Source organism: Sapajus apella, unplaced genomic scaffold (genome assembly GCF_009761245.1).
Source record: "Sapajus apella isolate SASKATOON/1434 unplaced genomic scaffold, GSC_monkey_1.0 scaffold6, whole genome shotgun sequence".
In the NCBI taxonomy this organism is placed as follows: domain Eukaryota; kingdom Metazoa; phylum Chordata; class Mammalia; order Primates; family Cebidae; genus Sapajus; species Sapajus apella.
The window spans coordinates 65,281,179-65,305,325 of NW_022436946.1; the positions used below are offsets into that span (position 1 = coordinate 65,281,179).

Here is a 24,147-nt window from a genome sequence, read left to right on the forward strand (position 1 = left end):
ACTTTATTAAATTTCAGTTGGTAAAGGAAAATATTGCCAAAGAGATTTTATAAGGGCATTCTTTTTTTACTCATGTTTTTATTCTGAGCTTTATCATTGATTATTTTAATTTTCTAATAATTTATTTTTTTTACCATAGTGTCTTTGTTAGAAATTTAATGAATTTCTAACAAACAGTGAAACTGTAAACTATTCCCTTTTTCATATTCCCTGGCATTAAACTGAAGATATATTTTTTAAATTTTTGCCACCAAAGAAGAATGCTAAATAAATAAAAGGAAAAAAACTAGGTGAAATTTTGTTGAATTGCAATATAACATTTTTAATCATATTCATCTGTAAATACTTTTTGCTAATGCATATAGTACTGTAAGAAATTGGTTGTAATAACCAATTTTATTAGAATATATTTTAGTCTTTACTAGTTATAAATATGTAACTATTAATGAATGAAACATTAAAATATAATTGAACATTCAAAAAAAGCAGAGCAGTATGGTTTTAGCCAGGGCTGTACTACATGGACATGGAGATGTGCATTGCTCAAAGGCAGGGCAAGGAGGCTTTAAACTCTGTAGCCAAGCTATGAGCCTTTCTTATTATCCTTGAGGAAGAGATGCTTTTCTTTTTCTAATCTGTCTCACTACAGGGAGTATTTTTTTTTCTTTTTTTTTTTTTAAGATATTATAGCTTTTATTTTCAAATTTTAGCCATGAAACAGTAAAACAAACCCACTGGTTTACCAAAGACAGTTGGATAAAAAAAAAAAAAACCTGGGCACAGTGGCTCATGCATGTAGTCCCAACTTCTGAGGAGGTGGAGATGAGAATCTCCCTTAAGCTTAGTAGTCAGAGTCCAGCCTGAGCAGCATAGTAAGAGCCTTTCTGTAAAAAAAAAAAAAAACACCAAAAAGGCAGTTTGATCCAAATTATATTTCTGAGAAATGGCACCTGTTCACATGGCTCAACATCAGTTGTCCCAACAGGTAAGCTAATGGGTCAAAATTTGGAATAAAGAAATTTCCATAGTAGTTTGCTTTTTAAAAGCATATTTTTATGCTTTTTTCAATTTTGAGTGACTATAAGGTTACAAAAAATTATAACATAAGATTCATTTTAAAATAAAAACTAAGTTCTAAAGTTACAGTGAAAGCTAATATTGTTGAATGCTCCTTCTGTGACAAGTACTATGCTGGTCATCACTACACTTACACAAGAAAGGTACTATCTTTTTAACCTGTTTAAAATGATAAAGATGTGAAAATCATGTAAACTTTCTTATTTTTTTTTTTTAACTTTAAATTCCGGATGGATACATGTGTAGAATGTTCTGGTTTGTTACGTAGGTATACATGTGCCATGGTGGTTTGCTGCACCTATCAACTTGTCATCTAGGTTTTTGTTGTTGTTGTTGTTTTTGAGAGAGAGTCTTGCTCTGTTGCCCAGGCTAGAATGCAGTGGCACAATCTTGGCTCACTGCAACCTCCACCTCCTGGGTTCAAGTGATTCTCCTGCCTCAGCCTCCTGAGTAGCTGGGATTACAGACGTGTGCCACCATGCCAGCTAATTTTTCAATTTTTAGTAGAAACAAGGTTTCACCATTTTGGCCAGGCTAGTCTTGAACTCCTGACCTCATGATCAGCCCGCCTTGGCCTCTCAAAGTGCTGGGATTACAGTGTGAGCCACCATGCCTGGCCCATCATCTAGGTTTTAAGCCCCACAAGCATTAAGTATTTGTCCTAATGCTCTCCCTCCCCTTACCCCAGGGAGTACGTTTTTATAATTAGTACAAAGGCACTGTATAGGGCCTGATGGTCATCTTTTGATGATTAAACAAAACTTTTGCCTCAATGAAATATCAACAACTGGAGCATTTCATAGCAATAGAAAAGTCAGCTTCAGTGGAGCGATGGGGAGAAATCTAATAAAGAAATTTCTAAGAAAAATAGTAAAAATTATAAGACTTCAAGAAATTGAAGTAAACTTTTATAATATGTAATTGAGAAATAATGGTTACCTTCTATTTTCATTTGCCCAGTAGATACCCAGTCATGGTTGAAGATGATGCTAAATTGTAACAGATATGTGTTCGTTCATTTGACTAAGCAAAAAATAAAATAAAATTGTTTTCTCAATCTTGTTTGATAAGATTAAGCCATTTCTATTACTGAAGCATGTTTGAATTCTGTATAGCTAGGCAATAAAATATAAACTCTAAAATTCTATTAGACCATTTGGATGGTTTAATTTCCAAGGACCATGGCCAATTCTGATGTCTCTAAATTTCTCTTGGGGGTTATAGGTTCTAACACACAATTTTTACTTCAGAGTAAAAATTGTAATGATAGCATTTTTTTTTCCTGTTGGTGTAAAGCAACAAATTTTAGCAAATTCATTTTAGTAAATTTAAGTTGTGCATGTAAGATTTGGCATTTCTACAGGATGGTGATGAACCCCACCAGCTGAAAGGATACAGACGATTTTTTAAATCCTCATCTTTGGTTCCATAATAGAGTGTTTTATTTTCTTCATAATAAATTCATGTTGCAGAGCACAAATAAGTGTGTGTTTTATGTCTGTATATTTTAGATGTGGGAAAACTGTTTCTTTTTGTACACGCTTAAAGTGAAATTTCTACTTTTTTTGAGATATATGGGATTACTACCAGAATTTGTTAGAATTAAAATTATTTACCAACACACATTTGAAAGCTAATCAATATTATGTGATCATATGACTCTGATATCTTTATGTATAAGGTTAGCTGTAGTACAAGTAGTTTTGTGAACCATTTGCTTGTTAATAAAATCTAGTGTATATGTCTATAGGTGAAACTTGGTCTAAAGGATCTATAAGGTGCCTTCTAGCTTGAAAGTTCCATAGTAATAGGTAGTACATTTATTTTTTAATTACAAATGGTGTAGAAGATACATAAAGCTAAGGTTTTTTTAGTTACTGCCTTATGTGGCTTGGACATTGGTATGGTTGCATGTTTCAACTTTAGCTCTTATTTATTCATATGCTGCCAATGTAATGGACATCAGTAGACCTTTTGGGAGAGGGTGAGTAAAGCTTTGTTTTTAAACTTCCATTTTGAGAGACTTCTGTGTGTAACAACTGTCCTCATTTTGACCATTTGGAGTCTGGTATATCTTTTGTCTTTTCCTTCTCTTCCGTTTGCTCTCTGTCTCTGGTGAAATATAGATTCTTTGGCTGCACTCTCCTCTGTTCCCTCTGAAGCACAGATTTCAGACCCATTTGCACCAGAACCTACCCCCACTACTACAACTGCTGAAATTGCAACTGCCTCAGCTTCTGCCTCCACTACTACAACTGTTACTGCTGTCACTGCTGAAGTGGATCTCTTTGGAGGTTAGTCTCACCACTATTTTCATTTTCCTTTCAGGATTGCAAAAATTACTTGGGAGTTAAGGTGTTTAAAATTGTTAACATTATATAACAGCATGCCAGAGTGTTTAAGTACTTTTTCAATGTTTACTCATGTACATTTATCTTCACTAAATTCATCAACTTTCTTTTCACTTAATTTAGTACTTTTATAGCAGAGGTTGCAGTGCATCAGGCCCATTTGCTTTTCAGGTTTATTAACATTAGAATTCAAATTGCTACCAGAACTCCTGCCTTTATGTTCCTGCTCTCCAGTGTCTGTGTAAAAGTGGTACCAGAGCTCTCTGTCACCTTTAGATTTATTTAGTTTTTGGCCAGCTTAAAACTAGCCCAGAGAATATTTGGGGAATGTGGGAGGAGCAATACTGGCCTAAGTTATTTCTTAATATTTAGGACAAAAAAAAATCATCTAAAAGTAATTCAGATTTGGAATTCTCTGAAGAGAGTTTAGGGATGTGCCTGTTTTTACAGCTTTAAGCTTGCTCTGTCCAAATAAAACCTTGGATCATCTTTAGTTTTGGAACTCCAAGAAAACATCTGAAGCAGCACTTGAAAGGCTGATTGGAAACAGATTTAAGTCAGTCTTTGAAATGATTGTCTAAAAATATGCTTTCCATGGAAATGTAAATTCTGACCCACTAAAATATCTTGGACTCTGACAGTATAATATGCCTGGACCTGATGAGCCATCTGAAGCCGATTTATTCATATATGTATCCCCATCTTCGTGGTGCTAATGTCCGCACCTAGAGAACTTCTCATATCAAATATATACATCAAGTGATGTTATAGTCATTATAGTTTTGTGTATCTTCATTACCACATAACATATTTCCCAGAGAATTTTGAGAATATGGTAAAGAAATTGGAGGAAGAAAATGGTGAGAGCAGGGGAGATTTAGCAGGCTTTGGTGTAATCAATACGTACCCCTGGGAAGATGCATTTAACACACTGTCACTTACGACTCTGCTACATGCCATGTCTCTAAGGTTGGCCAACATCATTCAAGATAAAGAGCACTCAACTAGACACAGCGTTGTTTCCACTGCTTTGCAAAAGAAGTTTTCTGCTGCCTTGCTGCACTGTCATTCTTATTACAGGAGAAACCTGTTTATAAAAGAGTAGGAGAGTAGGAATTGCAGACCCTTGAATGAAGAGTCACCCATGGTTTGGCATAGTGGCTCATGTCTGTAATCCCAGCACTTTGGGAAGAGGCCAAGATGGAAGAATTGCTTGAGCTCAGGAGTTTCAGACAAGCCTAGGCAATATAGTGAGACCCTGTCTCTGCAAAATAATTAAAAGTTAACCAGTTGTGGTGGCGTGCACCTGTAGTCCCAGCTACTTGGGAAGCTGAGGCAGGAGGATTGCTTGAACCCAGGAAGTGGAGGTTGCAGTGAGCCATGATCATGCCACTGTACTCTTGCCTGGGTGACAGAGCAAGGCCCTGTCTCAAAAATAAAGTTAAATTTAAAAGAATCATCCACTATAGAGGGTTAGGTTTTTATTTATGCCCCTATATCCTTTGAAACCAAAAATTTAAGTTTTAGCTTATGTTTATAAAATCAACCTCTTTCCTCTTCCTTCCACAAATCTAAATCTGGTAGGAAATTCTTCCACAAATATAAATCTGGTAGGTCAAAGTTGTTTAGGCCTGACTTAAGGTAAGTTAAGCCTCTTGACCTCCTTTGCCCTCAGTTCTCCCATCTATACTATAGGAACCTAGGTCTAGAGGATCTCTAAGGTCCCTTCTAGCTTGAAAGTTCCATAATAATAATATATAATACACTTAGTAAATGTATTTAACTTCAAATGTATCCTTTGCCCTCCCTCTATTATTGGTGTGGCTATGGGTAGCTTCTCATAGGCTTGTCTTAGCAGTAGAACTCTAAGGAAAGTATGAACAGGATGCACAATAATTTTGTGCTGAAACATTTCTATACCTTAGCTGTTTAGATTTTTTGTTTTCAGTCCACTTATAAGAAGATGATTACTTCAAAGAAATCAATCAACTCTATCTTACTTCCTGCATAGCACTCTAGAATAATAAAACCCAAGATATTTCTTCGAAATATTCTTTGTGGTATTATGCTGTTTGTGTTTGTTGTTTATTTCTGCTTTGACTACATTCATCAAGTAGAAAAATCTGTATGTTTAGAAAATTTTCATGATGGCATTCTTTTTGTCTTTAAATATAAGCTTAAAGGGTGAGTCATGTAATTTAATGCCAAAGAATGAGACTGTCCTGGGCCAGGTGCGGAGGCTCACATCTGTAGTCCCAGCACTTTGGGAGGCCAAGGCAGGCAGATCACAAGGTCAAGAGTTTGAGACAATCTGGCTAACATGGTGAAACCCTGCCTCTACTAAAAATACAAAAAAATTAGCTGGGTATGGTGGTGGGCACCTGTAGTTCCAGCTACTTGGGAGGCTGAGGCAAGAGAATTGCTTGAACCCAGAGGCAGAGGTTGCAGTGAGCCAAAATCACACCACTGTGATTTGGCCTGGGCAACAGAGTGAGACTCCGTCTCAAAAAATCTGGCTGAGAAATGAGTGTACAATGACAATTACACTTAAAAATCTCATCATAATTGTTTTATTGATCTGTATACTTCTAAAAGTGTCTCCTGGCCTCTGATAGCTGTAAAATCTCCATCCTTTATGTTCAGGAGTCTATATGTGTCATTATCTGTCTTGGGATTTTCTCTAATTTCTTTCATTGCCTTCATTGGTTTATAAGAAGTTATTTAGAGATTTAGTTTTTAATAAAAACCTAAGCTAAAATCTCTTTGGCCAGTTTGTGTGGCCATTTTTAAAATATTTTGTCTCGGATTACGATCCAAGATGGCCGTTTAGGAACAGCTCAGGATTGCAGCTCCCAGTGAAAGCGCAGAGGGTGAGTGGACGCCGCGTTTTTATTGCCCACAGACTAGGAAATTCCCGGGCGGAGGTGCTCCACGGTTGCCAGCGCGGCTGTGCCGGCCAGCACCGCTGCTTTGCCCCGCATGGCTGCTTTGTCGGCGCCGCGGAGCCGTGGTTCTCTGTACAAAATACACTGGTCCGGGGGCCCTTTTGGCTGGCGATTGGAGCCACGGGAAGTCACCCATACACCGGTTCAAAAAGGGGACTGAGCAGAGAACCAGGACAGTAGATTCCAGGGCAAAAAAAAAAAAAAAAAAAAAGCGCCACAAACCTCAGTGCCGCTGTTTAAGCCAGCGCAGTGAGTGGCCGCAGGGGAAAACAGACCCCAGCGCCTCTTCAACAGGCGACTGGAACACCAACTTAAAAAAGGCTCTGAGGCAGGGAGCCAGGCAATCAGGCTCGGCTGGTCTCACCCCCACAAAAGAACAGCAATCAGAAACTCTGGATTGAGAGTTTCACAGCAAGCGCAGCTGAACCCAGGACGGTCCAGGTCTGTGGGGGAGGGGCGTCCGCCATTACTGAGGCAGCCCGCCGTTGCCAAGGCAACCCGCCATTGCTGAGGCAGCCCGCCGTTGCCAAGGCAACCCGCCACAGCAGAGACTCCGCCCCAACAGAGGCGGGCCACCATCGCCAAAGCAGTTCTAACTACACCCATATAAACAGGACTGCAGGGAAGTTCACTCGGCAGCGGGGCGGAGCCCACAGCAGCTCAGCAAAGCTGCTATAGTCCAACAGTGACTAGGCTGCCTCCTTGCTGGGCTGGGCAGGTCTGAAGGAAAAAAAAAAAAGAAGGCGGCAGCATAACGGAAACTCATAAATAAAGCCCTAAATCCCTGGAATACAGCACCTGGGAACAAAAAGCAGTTTATGAGTTCTGCTGCAGCAGACCTAAAAGTACCTGCCCAGCAGCTCTGAATGAACAACAGAGCTCGCAGCTCACCATTTGGGCTCCTATAAAGAAGAGACCGTCTCCTCAAGCAGCTCCTTGACCCCTATATATCCAAAAAGACACCTCATAAAAGAGAGATCAGATTGACACTAGGCGGGTATCCTTCTGGGACAAAGATAGCAGAAGAAGAAAACTGGTAACAACCCTTGCTGTTCAGCAGCTGCTGCAGGTGAACCCCAGGCAAGCAGGGCCTGGAGTGAACCTCAGCAGACCTACAGCAGGGGGGCCAGACTGTCAGAAGGAAAACCAAGAAACAGAAATAACCTCATCATCAACAAACAGAACGTCAATCTGAAAGATTTGAGACCCAATCTGAAAGCCAGCAACTACAAAGTCGACAGGTGAATAAATCCTTAAAGATGGGAAGAAACCAGCGCAAAAAGGATGAAAACACCCGAAACCAGAACACCTCTCCTCCTAAAAGGGATCACAACTCCTCACCAGCAAGGGAACAAGGTTGGATGGAGAACGAGTGTGATGAAATGACAGAATCAGACTTCAGAAGGTGGGTAGTAAGAAACTTCTGTAAACTTAAAGAACATGTTCTAACCAAATGCAAAGAAACTAAGAACCTTGAGAAAAGATTGGACGAAATGCTAACAAGAATGGACAAAATAGAAAGGAATATAAGTGAATTGATGGAACTGAACAACGCAACACGAGAACTTCGTGAAGCATGCACAAGTATCAACAGCCGAATTGACCAAGCAGAAGAAAGGATATCAGAGGTCGAAGATTAACTCAATGAAATAAAACGGGAAGGCAAGACTGAAGAAAAAAGGTAAAAAGGAATGAACAAAGTCTCCAAGAAGTGTGGGACTATGTGAAAAGACCTAATCTACGTTTGATAGGCGTACCCAAATGCGACGAAGAGAATGAATCCAAGCTGGAAAATACTCTTCAGGATATTATCCAGGAAAACTTCCCCAACCTAGCAAGGCAGGCAAACATTCAAGTCCAGGAAATACAGAGAACACCACAAAGATCTTCTTCAAGAAGAGCAACCCCAAGGCACATAATCGTCAGATTCACCAGGGTCGAAATGAAGGAGAAAATACTAAGGGCAGCCAGAGAGAAAGGTCGGGTTACCCATAAAGGGAAGCCCATCAGACTCACAGCAGATCTCTCAGCAGAAACCCTACAAGCCAGAAGAGAATGGGGGCCAATATTCAACATCCTTAAAGAAAAGAACTTTCAACCCAGAATCTCCTATCCAGCCAAACTAAGCTTCTTAAGTGAAGGAAAAATAAAATCCTTTGGGAACATGCAAGTACTCAGAGATTTCGTCACCACCAGGCCAGCTCTACAAGAGCTCCTGAAAGAGGCTCTATACATATAAAGGAACAACAAGTACCAGCTCAACTAAAGGGCAAAACAGCCAGCTAGCACCAAAATGCCAGTATCAAATTCACACATAACAATATTAACCCTAAATGTAAATGGACTAAATGCCCCAATCAAAAGACACAGACTGGCAAATTGGGTAAAAAGACAAAACCCATCGGTGTGCTGTGTCCAGGAAACCCATCTCACATGCAAGGATACACAAAGGCTCAAAATAAAGGGATGGAGGAAGATTTATCAAGCAAATGGAGAGCAAAAAAAAGCAGGAGTTGCAATTCTCATCTCTGATAAATTAGACTTTAAAGCAACAAAGATCATAAGAGACAAAGAGGGACACTACATAATGGTAAAAGGATCAATGCAACAAGAAGAGCTAACGATCCTAAATATATACACACCCAATACAGGAGCACCCAGATACATAAGGCAAGTTCTTAATGACTTACAAAGAGACATAGACTCCCACACAATAATAGTGGGAGACTTTAACACCCCATTGTCAACATTAGACAGATCAACCAGACAGAAAATTAACAAGGATATCCAGGACTTGAAGTCAGACCTGGACCAAGCAAACCTAATAGACATTTAAAGAACTCTCCACCCCAAATCCACAGAATATACATTCTTCTCAGCACCACATCACACCTACTCTAAAACTGACCACATAATTGGGAGTAAATCACTCCTCAGCAAATGCAAAAGAACGGAAATCGTAAGAAACAGTCTCTCAGACCACAGTGCAATCAAGTTAGAACTCAGAATTCAAAAACTAACTCAGAACCGCACAGCTTCATGGAAACTGAACAACTTGCTCCTGAATGTTGACTGGATAAACATGAAATGAAGGCAGAAATAAAGATGTTCTTCGAAACCAACGAGAATGAAGACACAACATACCAGAATCTCTGGGATACATTTAAAGCAGTCTCTAGAGGAAAATATATAGCAATAAGTGCCCACATGAGAAGCAAGGAGAGATCAAAAATTGACACCATATCGTCAAAACTGAAAGAGCTAGAGGAGCAAGATCAAAAAAACTCAAAGTCTAGCAGAAGACAAGAAATAGCTAAGATCAGAGCAGAACTGAAGGAGATAGAGACACAAAAAACCCTTCAAAAAATCAATAAATCCAGGAGCTGGTTTTTTGAAAAGATCAACAAAATAGACAGGCCACTAGCCAGATCAATAAAAAAGAAAAGAGAGAATAACCAAATTGATGCAATAAAAAACGATAAAGGTGATATCACCACAGATTCCACAGAAATTCAAACCATCATCAGAGATTATTACAAACAACTCTATGCACACAAACTAATAAACCTGGAAGAAATGGATAAATTCCTGGACACTTGCCTCCTGCCAAGCCTAAACCAGGAAGAAGCCGAAACCCTGAACAGACCCATAACAAGGTCTGAAGTTGAGGGAGCAATTAAGAGCTTTCCACCCAAAAAAAGCCCAGGTCCAGATGGGTTCACAGCCGAATTCTACCAGACATACAAAGAGGAGCTGGTACCATTTCTTCTGAAACTATTCCAAACAATACAAAAAAAGGGAATTCTTCCCAAATCATTTTACGACACCAACATCATCCTGATTCCAAAACCCGGCAGAGACTCAACAAGAAAAGAAAACTTCAGGCCAATATCCATGATGAACATAGATGCAAAAATCTTCAATAAAATACTGACAAGCCGATTGCAACAGCACATCAAAAAGCTTATCCACCATGATCAAGTAGGCTTCATCCCGGGGATGCAAGGCTGGTTCAACATACGCAAGTCTATAAACGTAAACAGACATACGCAACATACGCAAGTCTATAAACGTAAACATAAACAGAACCAAAGACAAAAACCACATGATTATCTCAATTGATGCAGAGAAGGCCTTTGACAAAATTCAGCAGCCCTTTTTGCTAAAAACAATAAGCTAGGTATCGATGGAACGTATCTCAAAATAATAAAAACTATTTGTGACAAACCAACAGCCAATATCATACTGAATGGGCAAAAACTGGAAGCATTCTCCTTGAAATGTGGCACCAGACAAGGATGCCCGCTCTCACCACTGCTACTCAATATAGTATTAGAAGTTCTAGCCAGAGCAATCAGGCAAGAAAAAGAAATAAAGGGTATTCAAATAGGAAAGGAGGAAGTCAAATTGTCTCTATTTGCAGACGACATGATTGTATATCTAGAAGACCCCATCGTCTCAGCCCCAAACCTCCTGAAACTGATAAGCAAGTTCAGCAAAGTCTCAGGATACAAAATCAATGTGCAAAAATCACATGCATTCCTATACACCAATAACAGACTTAAAGAGAGCCAAATCAAGAACAAACTTCCATTCACAATTGCCACAAAGAGAATAAAATACCTAGGAATACAACTAACAAGGAATGTAAAGGACCTCTTCAAGGAGAACTACAAGCCACGGCTCAACGAAATAAGAGAGGACACAAACAGATGGAGAAACATTCCATGTTCATGGTTAGGAAGAATCAATATCGTGAAAATGGCCATACTGCCCAAAGTAATTTACAGATTCAATGCTATCCCCATCAAGCTACCAATGACCTTCTTTGCAGAACTGGAAAAAACCACCTTAAACTTCAAATGGAACCAAAAGAGAGCCCGCATAGCCAAGTCAATTCTAAGCAAAAAGAACAAAGCGGGAGGCATCACACTACCAGACTTCAAACTATACTACAAGGCTACAGTAATCAAAACAGCATGGTACTGGTACCAAAACAGAGATATAGACCAATGGAACAGAATAGAGGTCTTGGAGGCAACACAACATATCTACAACCACCTGATCTTTGACAAACCAGACAAAAACAAGCAATGGGGAAAGGATTCCCTGTTCAATAAATGGTGTTGGGAAAGCTGGCTAGCCATGTGCAGAAAGCAGAAACTGGACCCCTTCCTGACACCTTACACTAAAATTAACTCCAGTTGGATTAAAGACTTAAACATAAGACCTAACACCATAAAAACCCTAGAAGAAAATCTAGGCAAAACCATTCAGGACGTAGGTGTAGGCAAGGACTTCATGACCAAAACACCAAAAGCATTGACAACAAAAGCCAAAATAGACAAATGGGACCTTATCAAACTCCACAGCTTCTGCACAGCAAAAGAAACAATCATTAGAGTGAATCGGCAACCAACAGATTGGGAAAAAATTTTTGCAGTTTACCCATCTGACAAAGGGCTGATATCTAAAATTTACAAAGAACTAAAACAGATTTACAAGAAAAAAACTAACAAGCCCATTCAAAAGTGGGCAAAGGATATGAACAGACACTTTACAAAAGAAGACATACGTGAGGCCAACAAACATATGAAAAAATGCTCATCATCACTGGTCATCAGAGAAATGCAAATCAAAACAACATTGAGATACCATCTCACGCCAGTTAGAATGGCGATCATTAAAAAATCTGGCGACAACAGATGCTGGAGAGGATGTGGAGAAATAGGAACACTTTTACACTGTTGGTGGGAGTGTAAATTAGTTCAACCAGTGTGGAAGACAGTGTGGCGATTCCTCAAGGACATAGAAATAGAAATTCCATTTGACCCAGCAATCCCATTACTGGGTATATATCCAAAGGATTACAAATCGTTCTACTATAAGGACACGTGCACACGAATGTTCATTGCAGCACTGTTTACAATAGCAAAGACCTGGAACCAACCCAAATGCCCATCGACGATAGACTGGATAGGGAAAATGTGGCACATATACACCATGGAATATCATGCAGCCATCAAAAACAATGAGTTTGGGTCATTTGTAGGGACATGGATGAACCTGGAAACCATCATTCTCAGCAAACTGACAGAAGAGCAGAAGATCAAACACCGCATGTTCTCACTCATAGGCAGGTGTTGAACAATGAGAACACATGGACACAGGGAGGGGAGCACTACACACTGGGGTCAGTTGGGGGGAAATAGGGGAGGGACGGTGGGGGGTGGGAAGCTGGGGAGAGATAGCAAGGGGAGAAATGCCAGATGTAGGTGATGGGGAGGAAGGCAGCAAATCACACTGCCACGTGTGTTCCTATGCAACAATTTTGCATGTTCTTCACATGTACCCCAAAACCTAAAATGCAATAAAATAAATAAATTGGGAAAAAAAAAAGAAAGAGAGAAAAAGGAAAAAAAAATATTTTGTCTCTCTGCAATGGGCAAGGTAGAACCCTAGAATAATCAGAAAACCAGTTATGTTTTGTTTAACACAGCCTAACTTTACAACTTTAAAACATGCCTTTTTGAGGTCCTATGCAATATGTACAGCAACTAAGTAGATTTCTTTAGAAATAAAGCTTAATGGATTTGAATTTCAGAAAAATGGCTAATTTCATGCCTATGAAATATTAAAACTGTTTAATGAATTTTAGCACTATATTTAAATAAAAATTTTTATAAATAATAAATTATTTTTAACAGAAATATTCAGATTGATACACAAATAATGTTTTAGTCATTTCAATGTAAGTAGTTCTTCATGTAAGTCACTAAAAATTTTTTGTCAGATACATTTATTAAATGCTTCATGTTTTAAAGCGAACTTTTAAGAAATGAGATCTGCTTTTTATGATCCTGCAGAACAGGATTGCAAGGCAGTATTATGCTTTAAAAATTTAGTAAAATTTATAAATATTCATAAAAATAAAAGACAAAATTCTTTAAAATATCCATTTTATGTTGATGCTAATTTTACTAACATTAACACATTGATTTGAACAACATAGGGTTTTTCTAAACATTAGAGTGCTAAATTGATGCCAATTCCTCTGCACACCAACAAGGATACTCTGAATTAGCTGTGTCGATTTGTGAGCAAATTTTCATGAGTTTGGTAGTCTGCAATCATTAAACCAAGTGGCTGGAAAACCAGAGAACTCACCTCACAAGCCTGATCCCATGGGTACATGTTGGTCAAAAAACTAAGTTAAACAACCTTCCTTAAAACCAATACTTAAACACTTTCTACTAGATTTCATGTAAAAGCCTTATAACCTGGGACCTTTGGGGAAGAAAAGGAACCAGAATGTGACCCTTGGGCTGTTGAGAACAATTGGACCCTTTGTTCTGAGTGTGTGATTTAAGATGGCTTATGTGGCCAAAGTAGATCGGGAGAATAGGTCAGGGTGGGGGAAACAACAGCTCTTAGATTTGTGTGAGGTAGTCACATGATAAAAAGTTTGAGCGGAAAATTCTTTCTTAGAGTGCTAGATGGGAAAAAAAGACTAGTCTGCACAGTCAGATCAGTTTATGGATTAAGGCCAAGACTGAGTCCATAATTGAAGAACAGCAGGAGCATGCATTTCCAGGAAATAGCGCTGGTTGAAAAACTGACAGAATGTAGAAATTAACTGCAATTGGGTAACATGAAAAAGAGAACTGAACTGGAAATAGCTTTAGTTTGCAATACTGGAAAGATAATGCTTCCATTAATAATTAAAAAAATAGATATTAAAAAGGTTTTTTTTTTTTAACAAATTCAGATTTTATTATCTCACAGTTCTGGTGGCTGACTGAGCTCAGCTCGTCAGTTCTTACTCAAGGTCCCTTTTGTGGCTGCAGTCAGACAATGATTGGGCCTGGTACCATCTGGACACTCATTCATGTCTCCTGTGGGGCTGGGAAGATTCAAACAGCTGGGGGGTGGGAACACCTGCAGCTCCTATCTTTAAAGAAAGTTCTGACAGTTTTAGATGAGTTAAGTTGATAATGTTTCGTTTTAAGTAACAAGAGAAGTATTTAAAGGAGAGATCTTGCTGACAAGGGGATTTTTAAAAACCCTCTTCTGAGAATGTAACTATAACAATATGGGCTTTTTCTCTACTTACACATAAGTGATAACCTAAAAGGGTCAGCCCACAAATACCTATTTGATCCCTGGCATTAATATAACTGATGTTTATTCAATTATAAAGGAGGGAGTAAAAGCATAGAATGAGGCACATTTCATAAAAGATGCAGTACAGTGGCTAAACACACAAAGCTCAGTCAGACAGCTTTGAGCCAAATCCTAACTCTGCCATTTTCTGACTCTGTAACATTGGTCAAGTCATCAGACTTTTTTTTAAAAGTAATTTTTAATTGAAAAATTAAACGTGTGTGTGTGTGTGTGTGTGTGTGTGTGTGTGTGTGTGATGTACAACATGATATTTTGAAGTATGTGTCATTGTGGAATGGCTAAGTTGAGCTAATCGACATATATCCATTACCTCACTTACTGTTTGTGGTGAGAACACATATGCTGTAAGCTTTGGTTCTCTTATCTACAGAACAGAGATAGTGGAATCTACATCACAAGATAGTTACAGATATTAAGTTTAATAATGGCAATATATATGACTGCTATTACCGTTTCTAGTCTTTGCAATATTATTGGCCTCAGTTCCAAATTTTATAGGAACAAAAAGAAAGAAAACATCTGACCTGACTCATGGCAAAATATTTACAGCCCTCCCAACCTCTTTTCATACTTGTCTTATATTCTTCTGCCCCGCTCTTAGGGAGTGTGTTGCTCTAAGTCCTCTGGTATCCTTAACATGTCATTTAGAAAGTGGGCCTACCCTATCCCTTAATATATTCTTCATTCTTTAGTTTTATTTATTTGGCCTGTCAGCCTGCTTGTACTCAAAATATATATAAATTCCTGGCTGGGCATAGTGGCTTAGGCCTATAATCCCAGCACTTGCAGAGGCTAAAGCCAGAGGATCACTTGAGCCTAGTAGTTAAAAGCTATAGTGAGCTATGATAGTGCCACTGCACTCCAGCCTGGGCAACAGAGCAAGACTTTGTCTCTAATAATAAATGAATGGGACATATATTTCCTCAGTATAACGAGAGGAGCAATCAGATCAGACTAATCCATAAGATATGAATAACTGATGTCCTGTTGTCCCTTTTAGAGATATCTGTGATTTGGTAAAGGGCCTTTTAACCCAAATAATTATCTAGTTGAATGTTTGTTATTCCATATAAAACTAGAACTCAGCATTACTAAAGAGTGTTTCATACTCAGCTTGGGACATGCCAGGTCAAACTGAGAAACAAGTTTCTTGACTATAGCATGTCCAAGAGTCTTAATATACTAAGTAAATCTCCAAAGAAGAAGATATACTGTGTAGCACTTCCCAAGTATATATGACAAGTTATTTTCATGACGGAAGGAACAGTGTTCTGGGAAACATGAGTAGATATTGCCGTAGACAGTATTTGGAGATGGGAAGTCTAGCAGGTAAGTGACAGGTTCTAGGTGAATGCTGGTCCCCACTCCCCAGGAGTTTCTTCTCCTAAGCCTGTCATGCTTATGATTACTTGATTCCTTCTATACTTTTGAAACTATAGCATCTCTATGCAAGCTCCAGGACTTAACTAACATTGTTTGCTGATAGAAACACATTGGGAAGCATTTGTACACATCAGCCATTTGTAAATTGGGCATTTATAAACTGTGGCTTCTTGTATATTAACAATATTCTACTATAAATAATAATACACTTATGGTCTTAAAATATGAAACTGTAGTTTTAATCTGTTGAAAATAGATTATTTTCCAAATAACTAGAAAAATATAATTGTATTATGGTGTCATACCCTAATTTTATCTATCTATAAGTTATTGGTTACATTTGGAAATGCTTTTCAAGGATAGTGAAGACTTAGCATTTAGGAGTGCTTAGTAAACCTTTAATGTTAGCACTGTAATTTTGCCTGTACTACTAGATTATTAAAAAATCTTAAAACTAGAATTGTTTATATTGCCATTATATATTTAATTGTATTGGCATTAAAGAAGATATTAGGTTCGCTAGAAACTATGAGACAGGGACATTTTAATAACACAGTGAATCAGTATTACCTGGATGAGAAAGTTTAATGTCTTAAATTACATAATAAAATTATTTTTTGTTTTAATTTTTACATCCATTAATTTCTAATGATACATAAAACATGCTTCTCAAGCCCTTATACAATGAGAATCTCATTACCTTTTGGATCCTATTAGGCCTCAGCAGTATCAACACTATATCACTTGCATGTTAACTAACATGAAGGTGCGCAAAGAATAATTGTTTTGTCACCACCAACAGTGCATGGGCCATAAAAATGCATTTTAAAAAAATTCATGTTGTATAAGGGAGCCTTATTCACAATTTAACTTGGTTCTTTTACTATATTTTCTTCTCTTTTTATTCCTTTAATTTCTATTGTTTTAAAAACTGCACCCAAGATGCCTTTGCAGCTTCTCCTGGGGAGGCCCCTGCAGCATCCGAAGGGGCCGCCGCACCAGCTACCCCAACCCCTGTAGCAGCAGCACTTGATGCATGTTCAGGAAATGGTGGGTTTAAAGTCATTAGCCAGTCTGTTATTTTTCTGTTCTAATGTAAAACCCCTGTAGTTAGATGTGGCCATATGTTTTTCTAATTTTATTTTCTTCTGAGTATAAAATATCATTCATCATAACTGAATAAATAATGCCAGCATTTAAAACATTAAGACAATGAAGTACATACTTATCAAAATTGACAATTTCTTAAGATTGACAATTTTTGTCAGTGCAAGTATGCTGTCTTAATGTTTTTTTTTTCTAATGCTATGTTGTACTCTTGTAACATTGAGTTCAAATAGATTGGCATGTTTTAATGAATTTTCAAAGCTACCAGATTGACCAAACTGAGTGAAGATTTGAAGGATAGCAATCTCTGATCCTAGACTGTAGGTTAATCTTACAGCACTTTGCAAAGTGCTTTGGTTTCCTAACTTGTGGTACCTACTAAGTTTTCCTTTTTCTTTAGAAAAACATTCTAGTCACTAACCCCTGCCAGTAGCATAGTAGTTAAATCCAAGGAGCCTCACACCAAGCTAATGTATAAATATCTGTGTAGGGTGTCTCTTGCCATAGTTATGATGCTGTCTCTTGCCTCTTTCCTTACTGATGCTGTGTGTGTCTCCACTTTCCTTTCCAAAAGACCCCTTTGCCCCATCTGAAGGTAGTGCAGAGGCTGCACCTGAGCTGGACCTCTTTGCAATGAAGCCACCTGAGACCAGTGTTCCTGTAGTTACCCCTACAGCTAGCACAGCCCCTCCGGTTCCCGCAACTGCTCCTTCTCCTGCTCCTGCCGTTGCAGCTGCCGCTGCTGCCACTACCACTGTCACCGCCGCTGCCACCACCACTACCACCACCTCCGCTGCCACCGCCACCACTGCTCCTCCTGCTCTAGATATCTTTGGTGGTAATTTTTTGTTATTGTTGTCAACCTCTTTCCATCTGGTGGATTGAATTCTGGTCCTTGAGATGTACTGCATGAAGACTGTATAATTAAATGGTTCTCTAGAAACCATTTGCCGCTTAATTCAGAATTCTGAAAAGTGCTAATTCAGGACTGAGAAGTGATGCTGTTTCAGGCTTGTTCAAGTTGAGTAAAGGCATGTGTGTTCTTGGTCTTAGATTTATTTGAGTCCGCTCCTGAAGTTGCTGCAGCGCCTAAGCCAGATGCTGCTCCTAGCATAGACCTGTTTGGTACAGGTAAAACCAAAGCAACCCTTTTTTTCACTTTCGTTTCTTAGATGTTTCCTGATTAAGCTCTTTATACTCACCTATGATAATGCATTTGTTAGATTTTTTACTTTGATTTCAGCTTCCTACTACTTACCTCTCCTTGGTTTTGGTTTGTTTCACTTTTGGAAGATGCTTTCTCCTCTCCACCACAAGGGGCCTCTCCTGTGCCTGAGAGTTCTCTCACTGCTGACCTCTTATCCGGTGAGTGCTTTGTTTGCCAAGGTCAGGCCTTCAAAGATGTCTGGTGGAAGTAATGCATGGACAGAAGGATATGACATGTGGGTTTTTCTTGAGTTCTTTTAAATTTGAAACTTACTTAAAAAGAAAAACTTCCCCTTAGGACCATCATCAACTGGTGAGGGTTAATATTTCAAATCTAAGGCTAGTGAATAGAGAAAATTTTTTCACACTAAAATGTCTGACCTTGAGTCAAATTTTATTTTGTACCAGAAAATGTGTATTTTAAAATCTGTTTGCTTTTCTTTAACTGATAAGATTGTCTACAGTCTTTCTGCCTGGAGTGAACCATAAAATCCCAAGATGCCATTTGTCAAGGCTCATGGTTTTCTTTTCTCTTGGGTGACATGCACTTTTTCCTATCTGTGCTTCACTGCAGTGGATGCATTTGCAGCACCATCTCCTGCAACCACTGCCTCGCCAGCAAAGGTGGATTCTTCAGGTGTCATAGACCTTTTCGGGGGTGCGTATTTCTCCTCCATCAACACTTAAGGAATGTTTTTTCTTCAGAATAATTTTTAGGTCTATTTTATTATATTTCATCATTTTTTCTTTAGATTATATAAAATTTCTTCTATCTCTTAAATGTAAACTTAAGTTTTTAAGATCATTTTCATTTCTTCGCCATCATCATCTTCATCCTCATTATTTCATCATAATTTTCAGTGCATGATGTAACAAAACACATAATTTTTCACTTGAAGTCTTTATGTTTTCAACTGTTTGTTCATCTAATGTAGAATTACCTGACTGGAATTTCCTTCTACTGTTTTTCCTTGGTGATCTTGATCTGTTGTCTAAATCAACATCTCTAAGTTCTTAAAAGCAAAATAAACACAATCTATTAATAGATAATTTAGAAATGAAAGCAAGCCAGTTAAAACTGAAAGCATGTGGTCTAGATGTTGTACATTATTCTGTAGGTTTATTTATATTAAGTTTAATGTTTTACTCTCCTTACAAAGAATTAGAAGGATTGGAAATGTGTTGCTGATTTAAATATATTTTCCTCTCCTTTATGTGTTATCTGAGGGCAGGAAGATGCACTGAATTAAGTCTTGAGCTAAAATATCATCCTTAGAAAGTTCAACTCACATTGAGTACCTCCTGTACACTGAAGCATCGTGGACATTCCATGATGGGTACATGAGGAATACAAAGATGTCACAGTCTCTGATATTTGGGGGCTCAACACTTGTGACAAATATGCACTAAACCTTGATATATAGGTACAGATAATGTTGCTGTTCCTTGAATTAAGTTTATTAATTCTTTTAAATGTTCAATAGAATTCTAAATGGAAAAAATCTTTTTCATTACCTTTAGGTAAAATGTTTAAAACTGCTTCTGTTTTGACAGATGACAGGGTTAAGTAAAAAATTTTTATTCTTAAAAGAATTCTCTTAATCTTACAAGGAGGTATTACTTGTTAATATTTTAGAACTCTCTTTGAGAGAATAAACCAGTCAGAGCATAATTCATGTGATCATTTCACACACCCACAAAAGACCAGCTCACTGTACACTGTCATGTCTCTGCATTTCTCTGCAGAATATTTCAATTACTTACTGTACTTACTGTTTACACTTTCTTACTTTTCCGCTGCACAATGGATAATGGATAGATGCGTTTGGAAGTAGTGCTTCTGAGCCCCAACCTGCACCTCAGGCTGCTTCTACTTCATCAGCATCGGCAGACCTACTAGCTGGTAATTAAATTAAAATAGTGTTTTGTAGAAGTTAAATGTGGATATATTTTTATAAGCAAGAAATATTACAGAAATTGCAGGGTGTATGTTTTCTTTTTCTTTCAAGACATGAAATTGAGGGAGTGGGGCAAGGATTGAAAAACTGTCTATTGGGTACTATGCTTATTACTTGGGCGACAGGATCAATCATACCTCAAATTTCAGCATCACGTAGTACACCCATGTAACAAATCTGTACTTGTCCCCCAAAATCTAAAATAAAAATTGAAATACTTTTAAAAATGATTTTAAAAGACATGAAATTAGAAATTAAGTCATTATACAATAGAAGTTTGATTATTTCTCAGGGTTTTATGAAACTGGTCTTAAAACCGCAGCTGTATACAAACTACCCTTGTGGCTTTTTGGGTGCTCCAAATCTGCCTTAGTTTCAGTCAACATGTTTCTTTTAGTTTATTTAAAAGGTAATATGCTTATGTAGCAATTTTTGTCTTGTAATGTCTATGCCCATCTTTTTTTTAAAGGAATTTGTGGGGAAACATACCTTGATGTTTGAATATAGGTTTGTAACATGTGAATCACTCCATAAAAAACTGTTACAGACTCCTATCATTGAGTCAAAACTGCTATCACATAGGCTACTTTTTTAAAATAAGATGATCATTTTTCTATGTGAAAACTCATGGGTGATCCCAGTTCAACAGGGTAATAGAGTGAAATAGATTGGTACAGTTTGCCTAGGATTATTGCTTGTGGCCTAGGTAGTATATATTAAAATAAAAGGAAACAGCTCAAGGACTCAAAAACAGTAAAAGCCAAGTATTGGTCTTCCTTGGGAGCAAGAAAAAGTGTGTGCTTAATGATAGCCTTGACCTAGAAATTATTATTTTCATAAGCAAAGCATTATGAAAGACCAGTTGCAAGACCACAATAATAAGTTTAATTTCAGATTATTAGTCAAACTCACAAGACATTGTTGGCTTACCTTACTCTGATTTTACTTAGAAGGGTACATAACAGGAACCACAACAGTAGTATCACAGAGAACTCAGACACTCAGATGCAGCTTGTGAGGTCCCTTCACAGTCACCACAAGGGATGGATTTTGGTCCTCAGGTTGACAAGGGGCTGATGACAGCATGGGCCACATCACCACTGAGAAGCTGCCGTGCATTTCTGAAGTCTCTCATCTTAAATTCCGTGCTAGTGCTAGCCATGTAGACCTTGATAGAGCATATGAATAGTTCCCTTTTTTTAAGTGTGGCTGTAGCCCATAAAATTACAAGTTATACAATAAACAATCCTGGCACCAGGTACAGCAAGGTAAGAAACATTTTTTCTTTGACTAGTAGTGAGTAGTGGCAGATCCTAAAGGACCCTCATCAGCCTTCAGAATTGTAGGAAGTTTGAGTTGAGATCAAATCTTTCCTCAGGAAGCTGAAGCAGGTCGTCATAGCCCAGCTGTTAACCTTTCCTTCAATCAGTAATTCAGTCTGGCTATTTAACGGTCTCCCAGGGGCAATAGTTCTCTAGTGTCTTTCCCATCCTTTCCAGACTACTCGATCAAACATGACAGTCTTGCTGGCTGAAACCACTCATACTAGTGACTACCACTAGGTATTTTCTTCAACAATGAAGAACCAGGGCCCCACCGTGAAGTTGCAGAGATGATAAGAGGCAATGCATTTAACACAAACCACAGCTGGTTACTTGGGGAAATAAACTGCTAGTTTGCCTAGTTTTTCCTCCAGGCCTAGATATTCTTACATCAGCTTTAAATTGGCTACCAAAACTTTCAAACTCTTACTAAACCAATAAATTTCATACACATTTTTGGGGTTCAGCAATAAGATTTTAACATGCCAAAGAAATAGTATAGTTTTAAATGGCTATGGGAGTTCATGACCTTGTTAACTTTAAAATGAGATTAGTGATTACAAACATTTTGCTTTGATGTTATAATTAAGGTTAAAACGGCTGGTAAAATAAATGTTGTGGCCTTTCACAGAAGCCTATGAATTATTTCTTTCTCTCTCGGGCATCCCATTCCCTTGCCACAGATCTCAAATGGGGATTTGCCGCCTACCAGGCAGGAGCCTGGCAGAGTGGTCAGCTATTGTTGACCACCTCCAGAGCTGCACAGCCACATTGTCTACTGCAGGGTCCTCCATTGTGGCCTCTCTGTGCCCTTCAAGGCTAGAACCTGAGAGATTCTGTTTCCAAAAGAGCCCAGGACACTAGAAACTGGAGCTGAAAGGCTAATCAAAGCCTGTGGGAAAAGGGAATGTTCCCATCCAATTCCAAGTCAGAAGTCAGTAACAGAGCAAGAGATTTAACCCTGAGGAGATAAGATCTAAAAACACACCTGGAACAAGCCTGAAGGGGTTTGTCACCTGCTGCCAGGTACAATTGCACATAGCTGTGCCACAACTGCACAGCTTGGTACATGGACAGATCCAGCAGAGGAAGTGGACAAAAAAGTATGTTAGTTCACTTTACAAAAAATAAAATTATTTAATTGTGTTATCCATTCTGAAATCTTAGTAAAATTGGGTGGAAAAGAGGAGAAAATCGGCAATGAAAATAACAATGTCATCTACATAGGTCTCATTTACTGCACACTTTTCATTGCTTCCTTGTGACTCTTTCAGTGATAGGAAGAGTTATATATTGTGTACACTTTCTTATTTCTCTCTTTTCTATTTAAATAAATTAATATTTAATGTAAATTGGTATAAATGGGTTTTAATGTCTCATTTGCTTTCAAGACAATTCTTGTAATTTAATTTATACATATGTCAGTGCCTGATTTATTTGGTATAATGTAAAATATTATTTCACCTTATATCCTGGTGAAAGGGGTTGGGCACAGTGTCTCACACCTGTAAGACACTGTGGGAGGCCGAGGTGGACAGATTCTCTAGAATCTAGAAAAAGATTCTCTAGAATCTTGTGATTGCCTGTTAGGAATAAAAAGAAAAATAATGGGAGGGTAGACTGCTCAAAGGGAACCTTGGTAACTGGACTCAGTGCCTAAGATTAGATTTTTTTGAGGGGAACACATTTACATATGAATCATAAAGATAAGGCAATAAATATATATTATATTAAATGTTAAAGTGATTATAGAGATTTTAAATCAAAAATTAACCATCTTAAAATTGAGGAAAAAGCTTTGTCAGAAATTGGTATGTATTTTGAAACTATAAAACAAAGGCTAATTGGATAGTCTCTTGAAAATGAACCTATCTGTCATAAAAACTATACTTCTTTGTTTCTAGAACTGTCAGATAATACCAATTCCAGAATTAAACAGCACTTAAAATATCGCCTTAGTCTTCTTCTACCCCTTGAATAAAAATTTTAAGGTGTTTGGTACATGCAGTATAGTAAAATGAGAAAAAATTCTGGAGAAGACAACTTCCAATGAAGCCAGACTAGAAAAATAATTCTCAAAATAATGAAGAAAGAGAAGAATGTGGGAAGGGGGAATCAGAAGGGGGAATCCATAACAACACCAATAAGTAATTCTCTCCAAGCCATTGAGATTACGGTTAGGATACAGATATTATTCATATCTCAGTTAGCGCCAGAATGAAAACTTGAAAGTTAAGTTTTTAACTAATAAAAGTAAATATTTCATACAGTGAAGAGTAAAGCTGCCAAACTCTGTTCAAAATATATCAAATGAAAATATTGATGTTTGAAAGTTTCAGGCAGGTTCCTGGATGGCAAAGGTAAAAATGGACTATTAAGGAAGTTAGGTGTGTTGAGGAGTATGCCTAACATCTGAGGTTGGCATCGAGTAGGACAACCATGTTCTTCCTTAATAGACACAATTTTAGGGTGACTGTGCCATTAATCTGTACTAGTATGAGAGTATGTCATATCCTATCTCTAATTGCAAAGACAGGGGACTATATGGTCCAGCCTATGAGTCCCTTGTAGTTTTGCATTTGTTCTCTTAACCACATTAATTTCATAAAATGAG

General features: G+C 38.0%; 1 protein-coding gene across 25 annotated transcripts in view; it reads left to right on the forward strand.

The window, feature by feature from the left end:
• SNAP91 (synaptosome associated protein 91) overlaps positions 1-24,147 on the forward strand; it is a 156,643-nt gene that overhangs the window by 100,984 nt on the left and 31,512 nt on the right. For 11 of the 25 annotated variants that reach the window (XM_032275372.1, XM_032275373.1, XM_032275367.1 and 8 more), the window contains 8 exons: positions 3,044-3,061; positions 3,204-3,371; positions 16,883-16,990; positions 17,622-17,885; positions 18,101-18,178; positions 18,341-18,412; positions 18,828-18,911; positions 20,073-20,156. In XM_032275372.1, coding sequence (XP_032131263.1) covers positions 3,044-3,061; positions 3,204-3,371; positions 16,883-16,990; positions 17,622-17,885; positions 18,101-18,178; positions 18,341-18,412; positions 18,828-18,911; positions 20,073-20,156 — 876 coding nt within the window. The remainder of the gene's footprint in view (positions 1-3,043; positions 3,062-3,203; positions 3,372-16,882; positions 16,991-17,621; positions 17,886-18,100; positions 18,179-18,340; positions 18,413-18,827; positions 18,912-20,072; positions 20,157-24,147) is intronic. The other 14 variants (XM_032275380.1, XM_032275385.1, XM_032275375.1 and 11 more) reach the window with 3 other exon arrangements.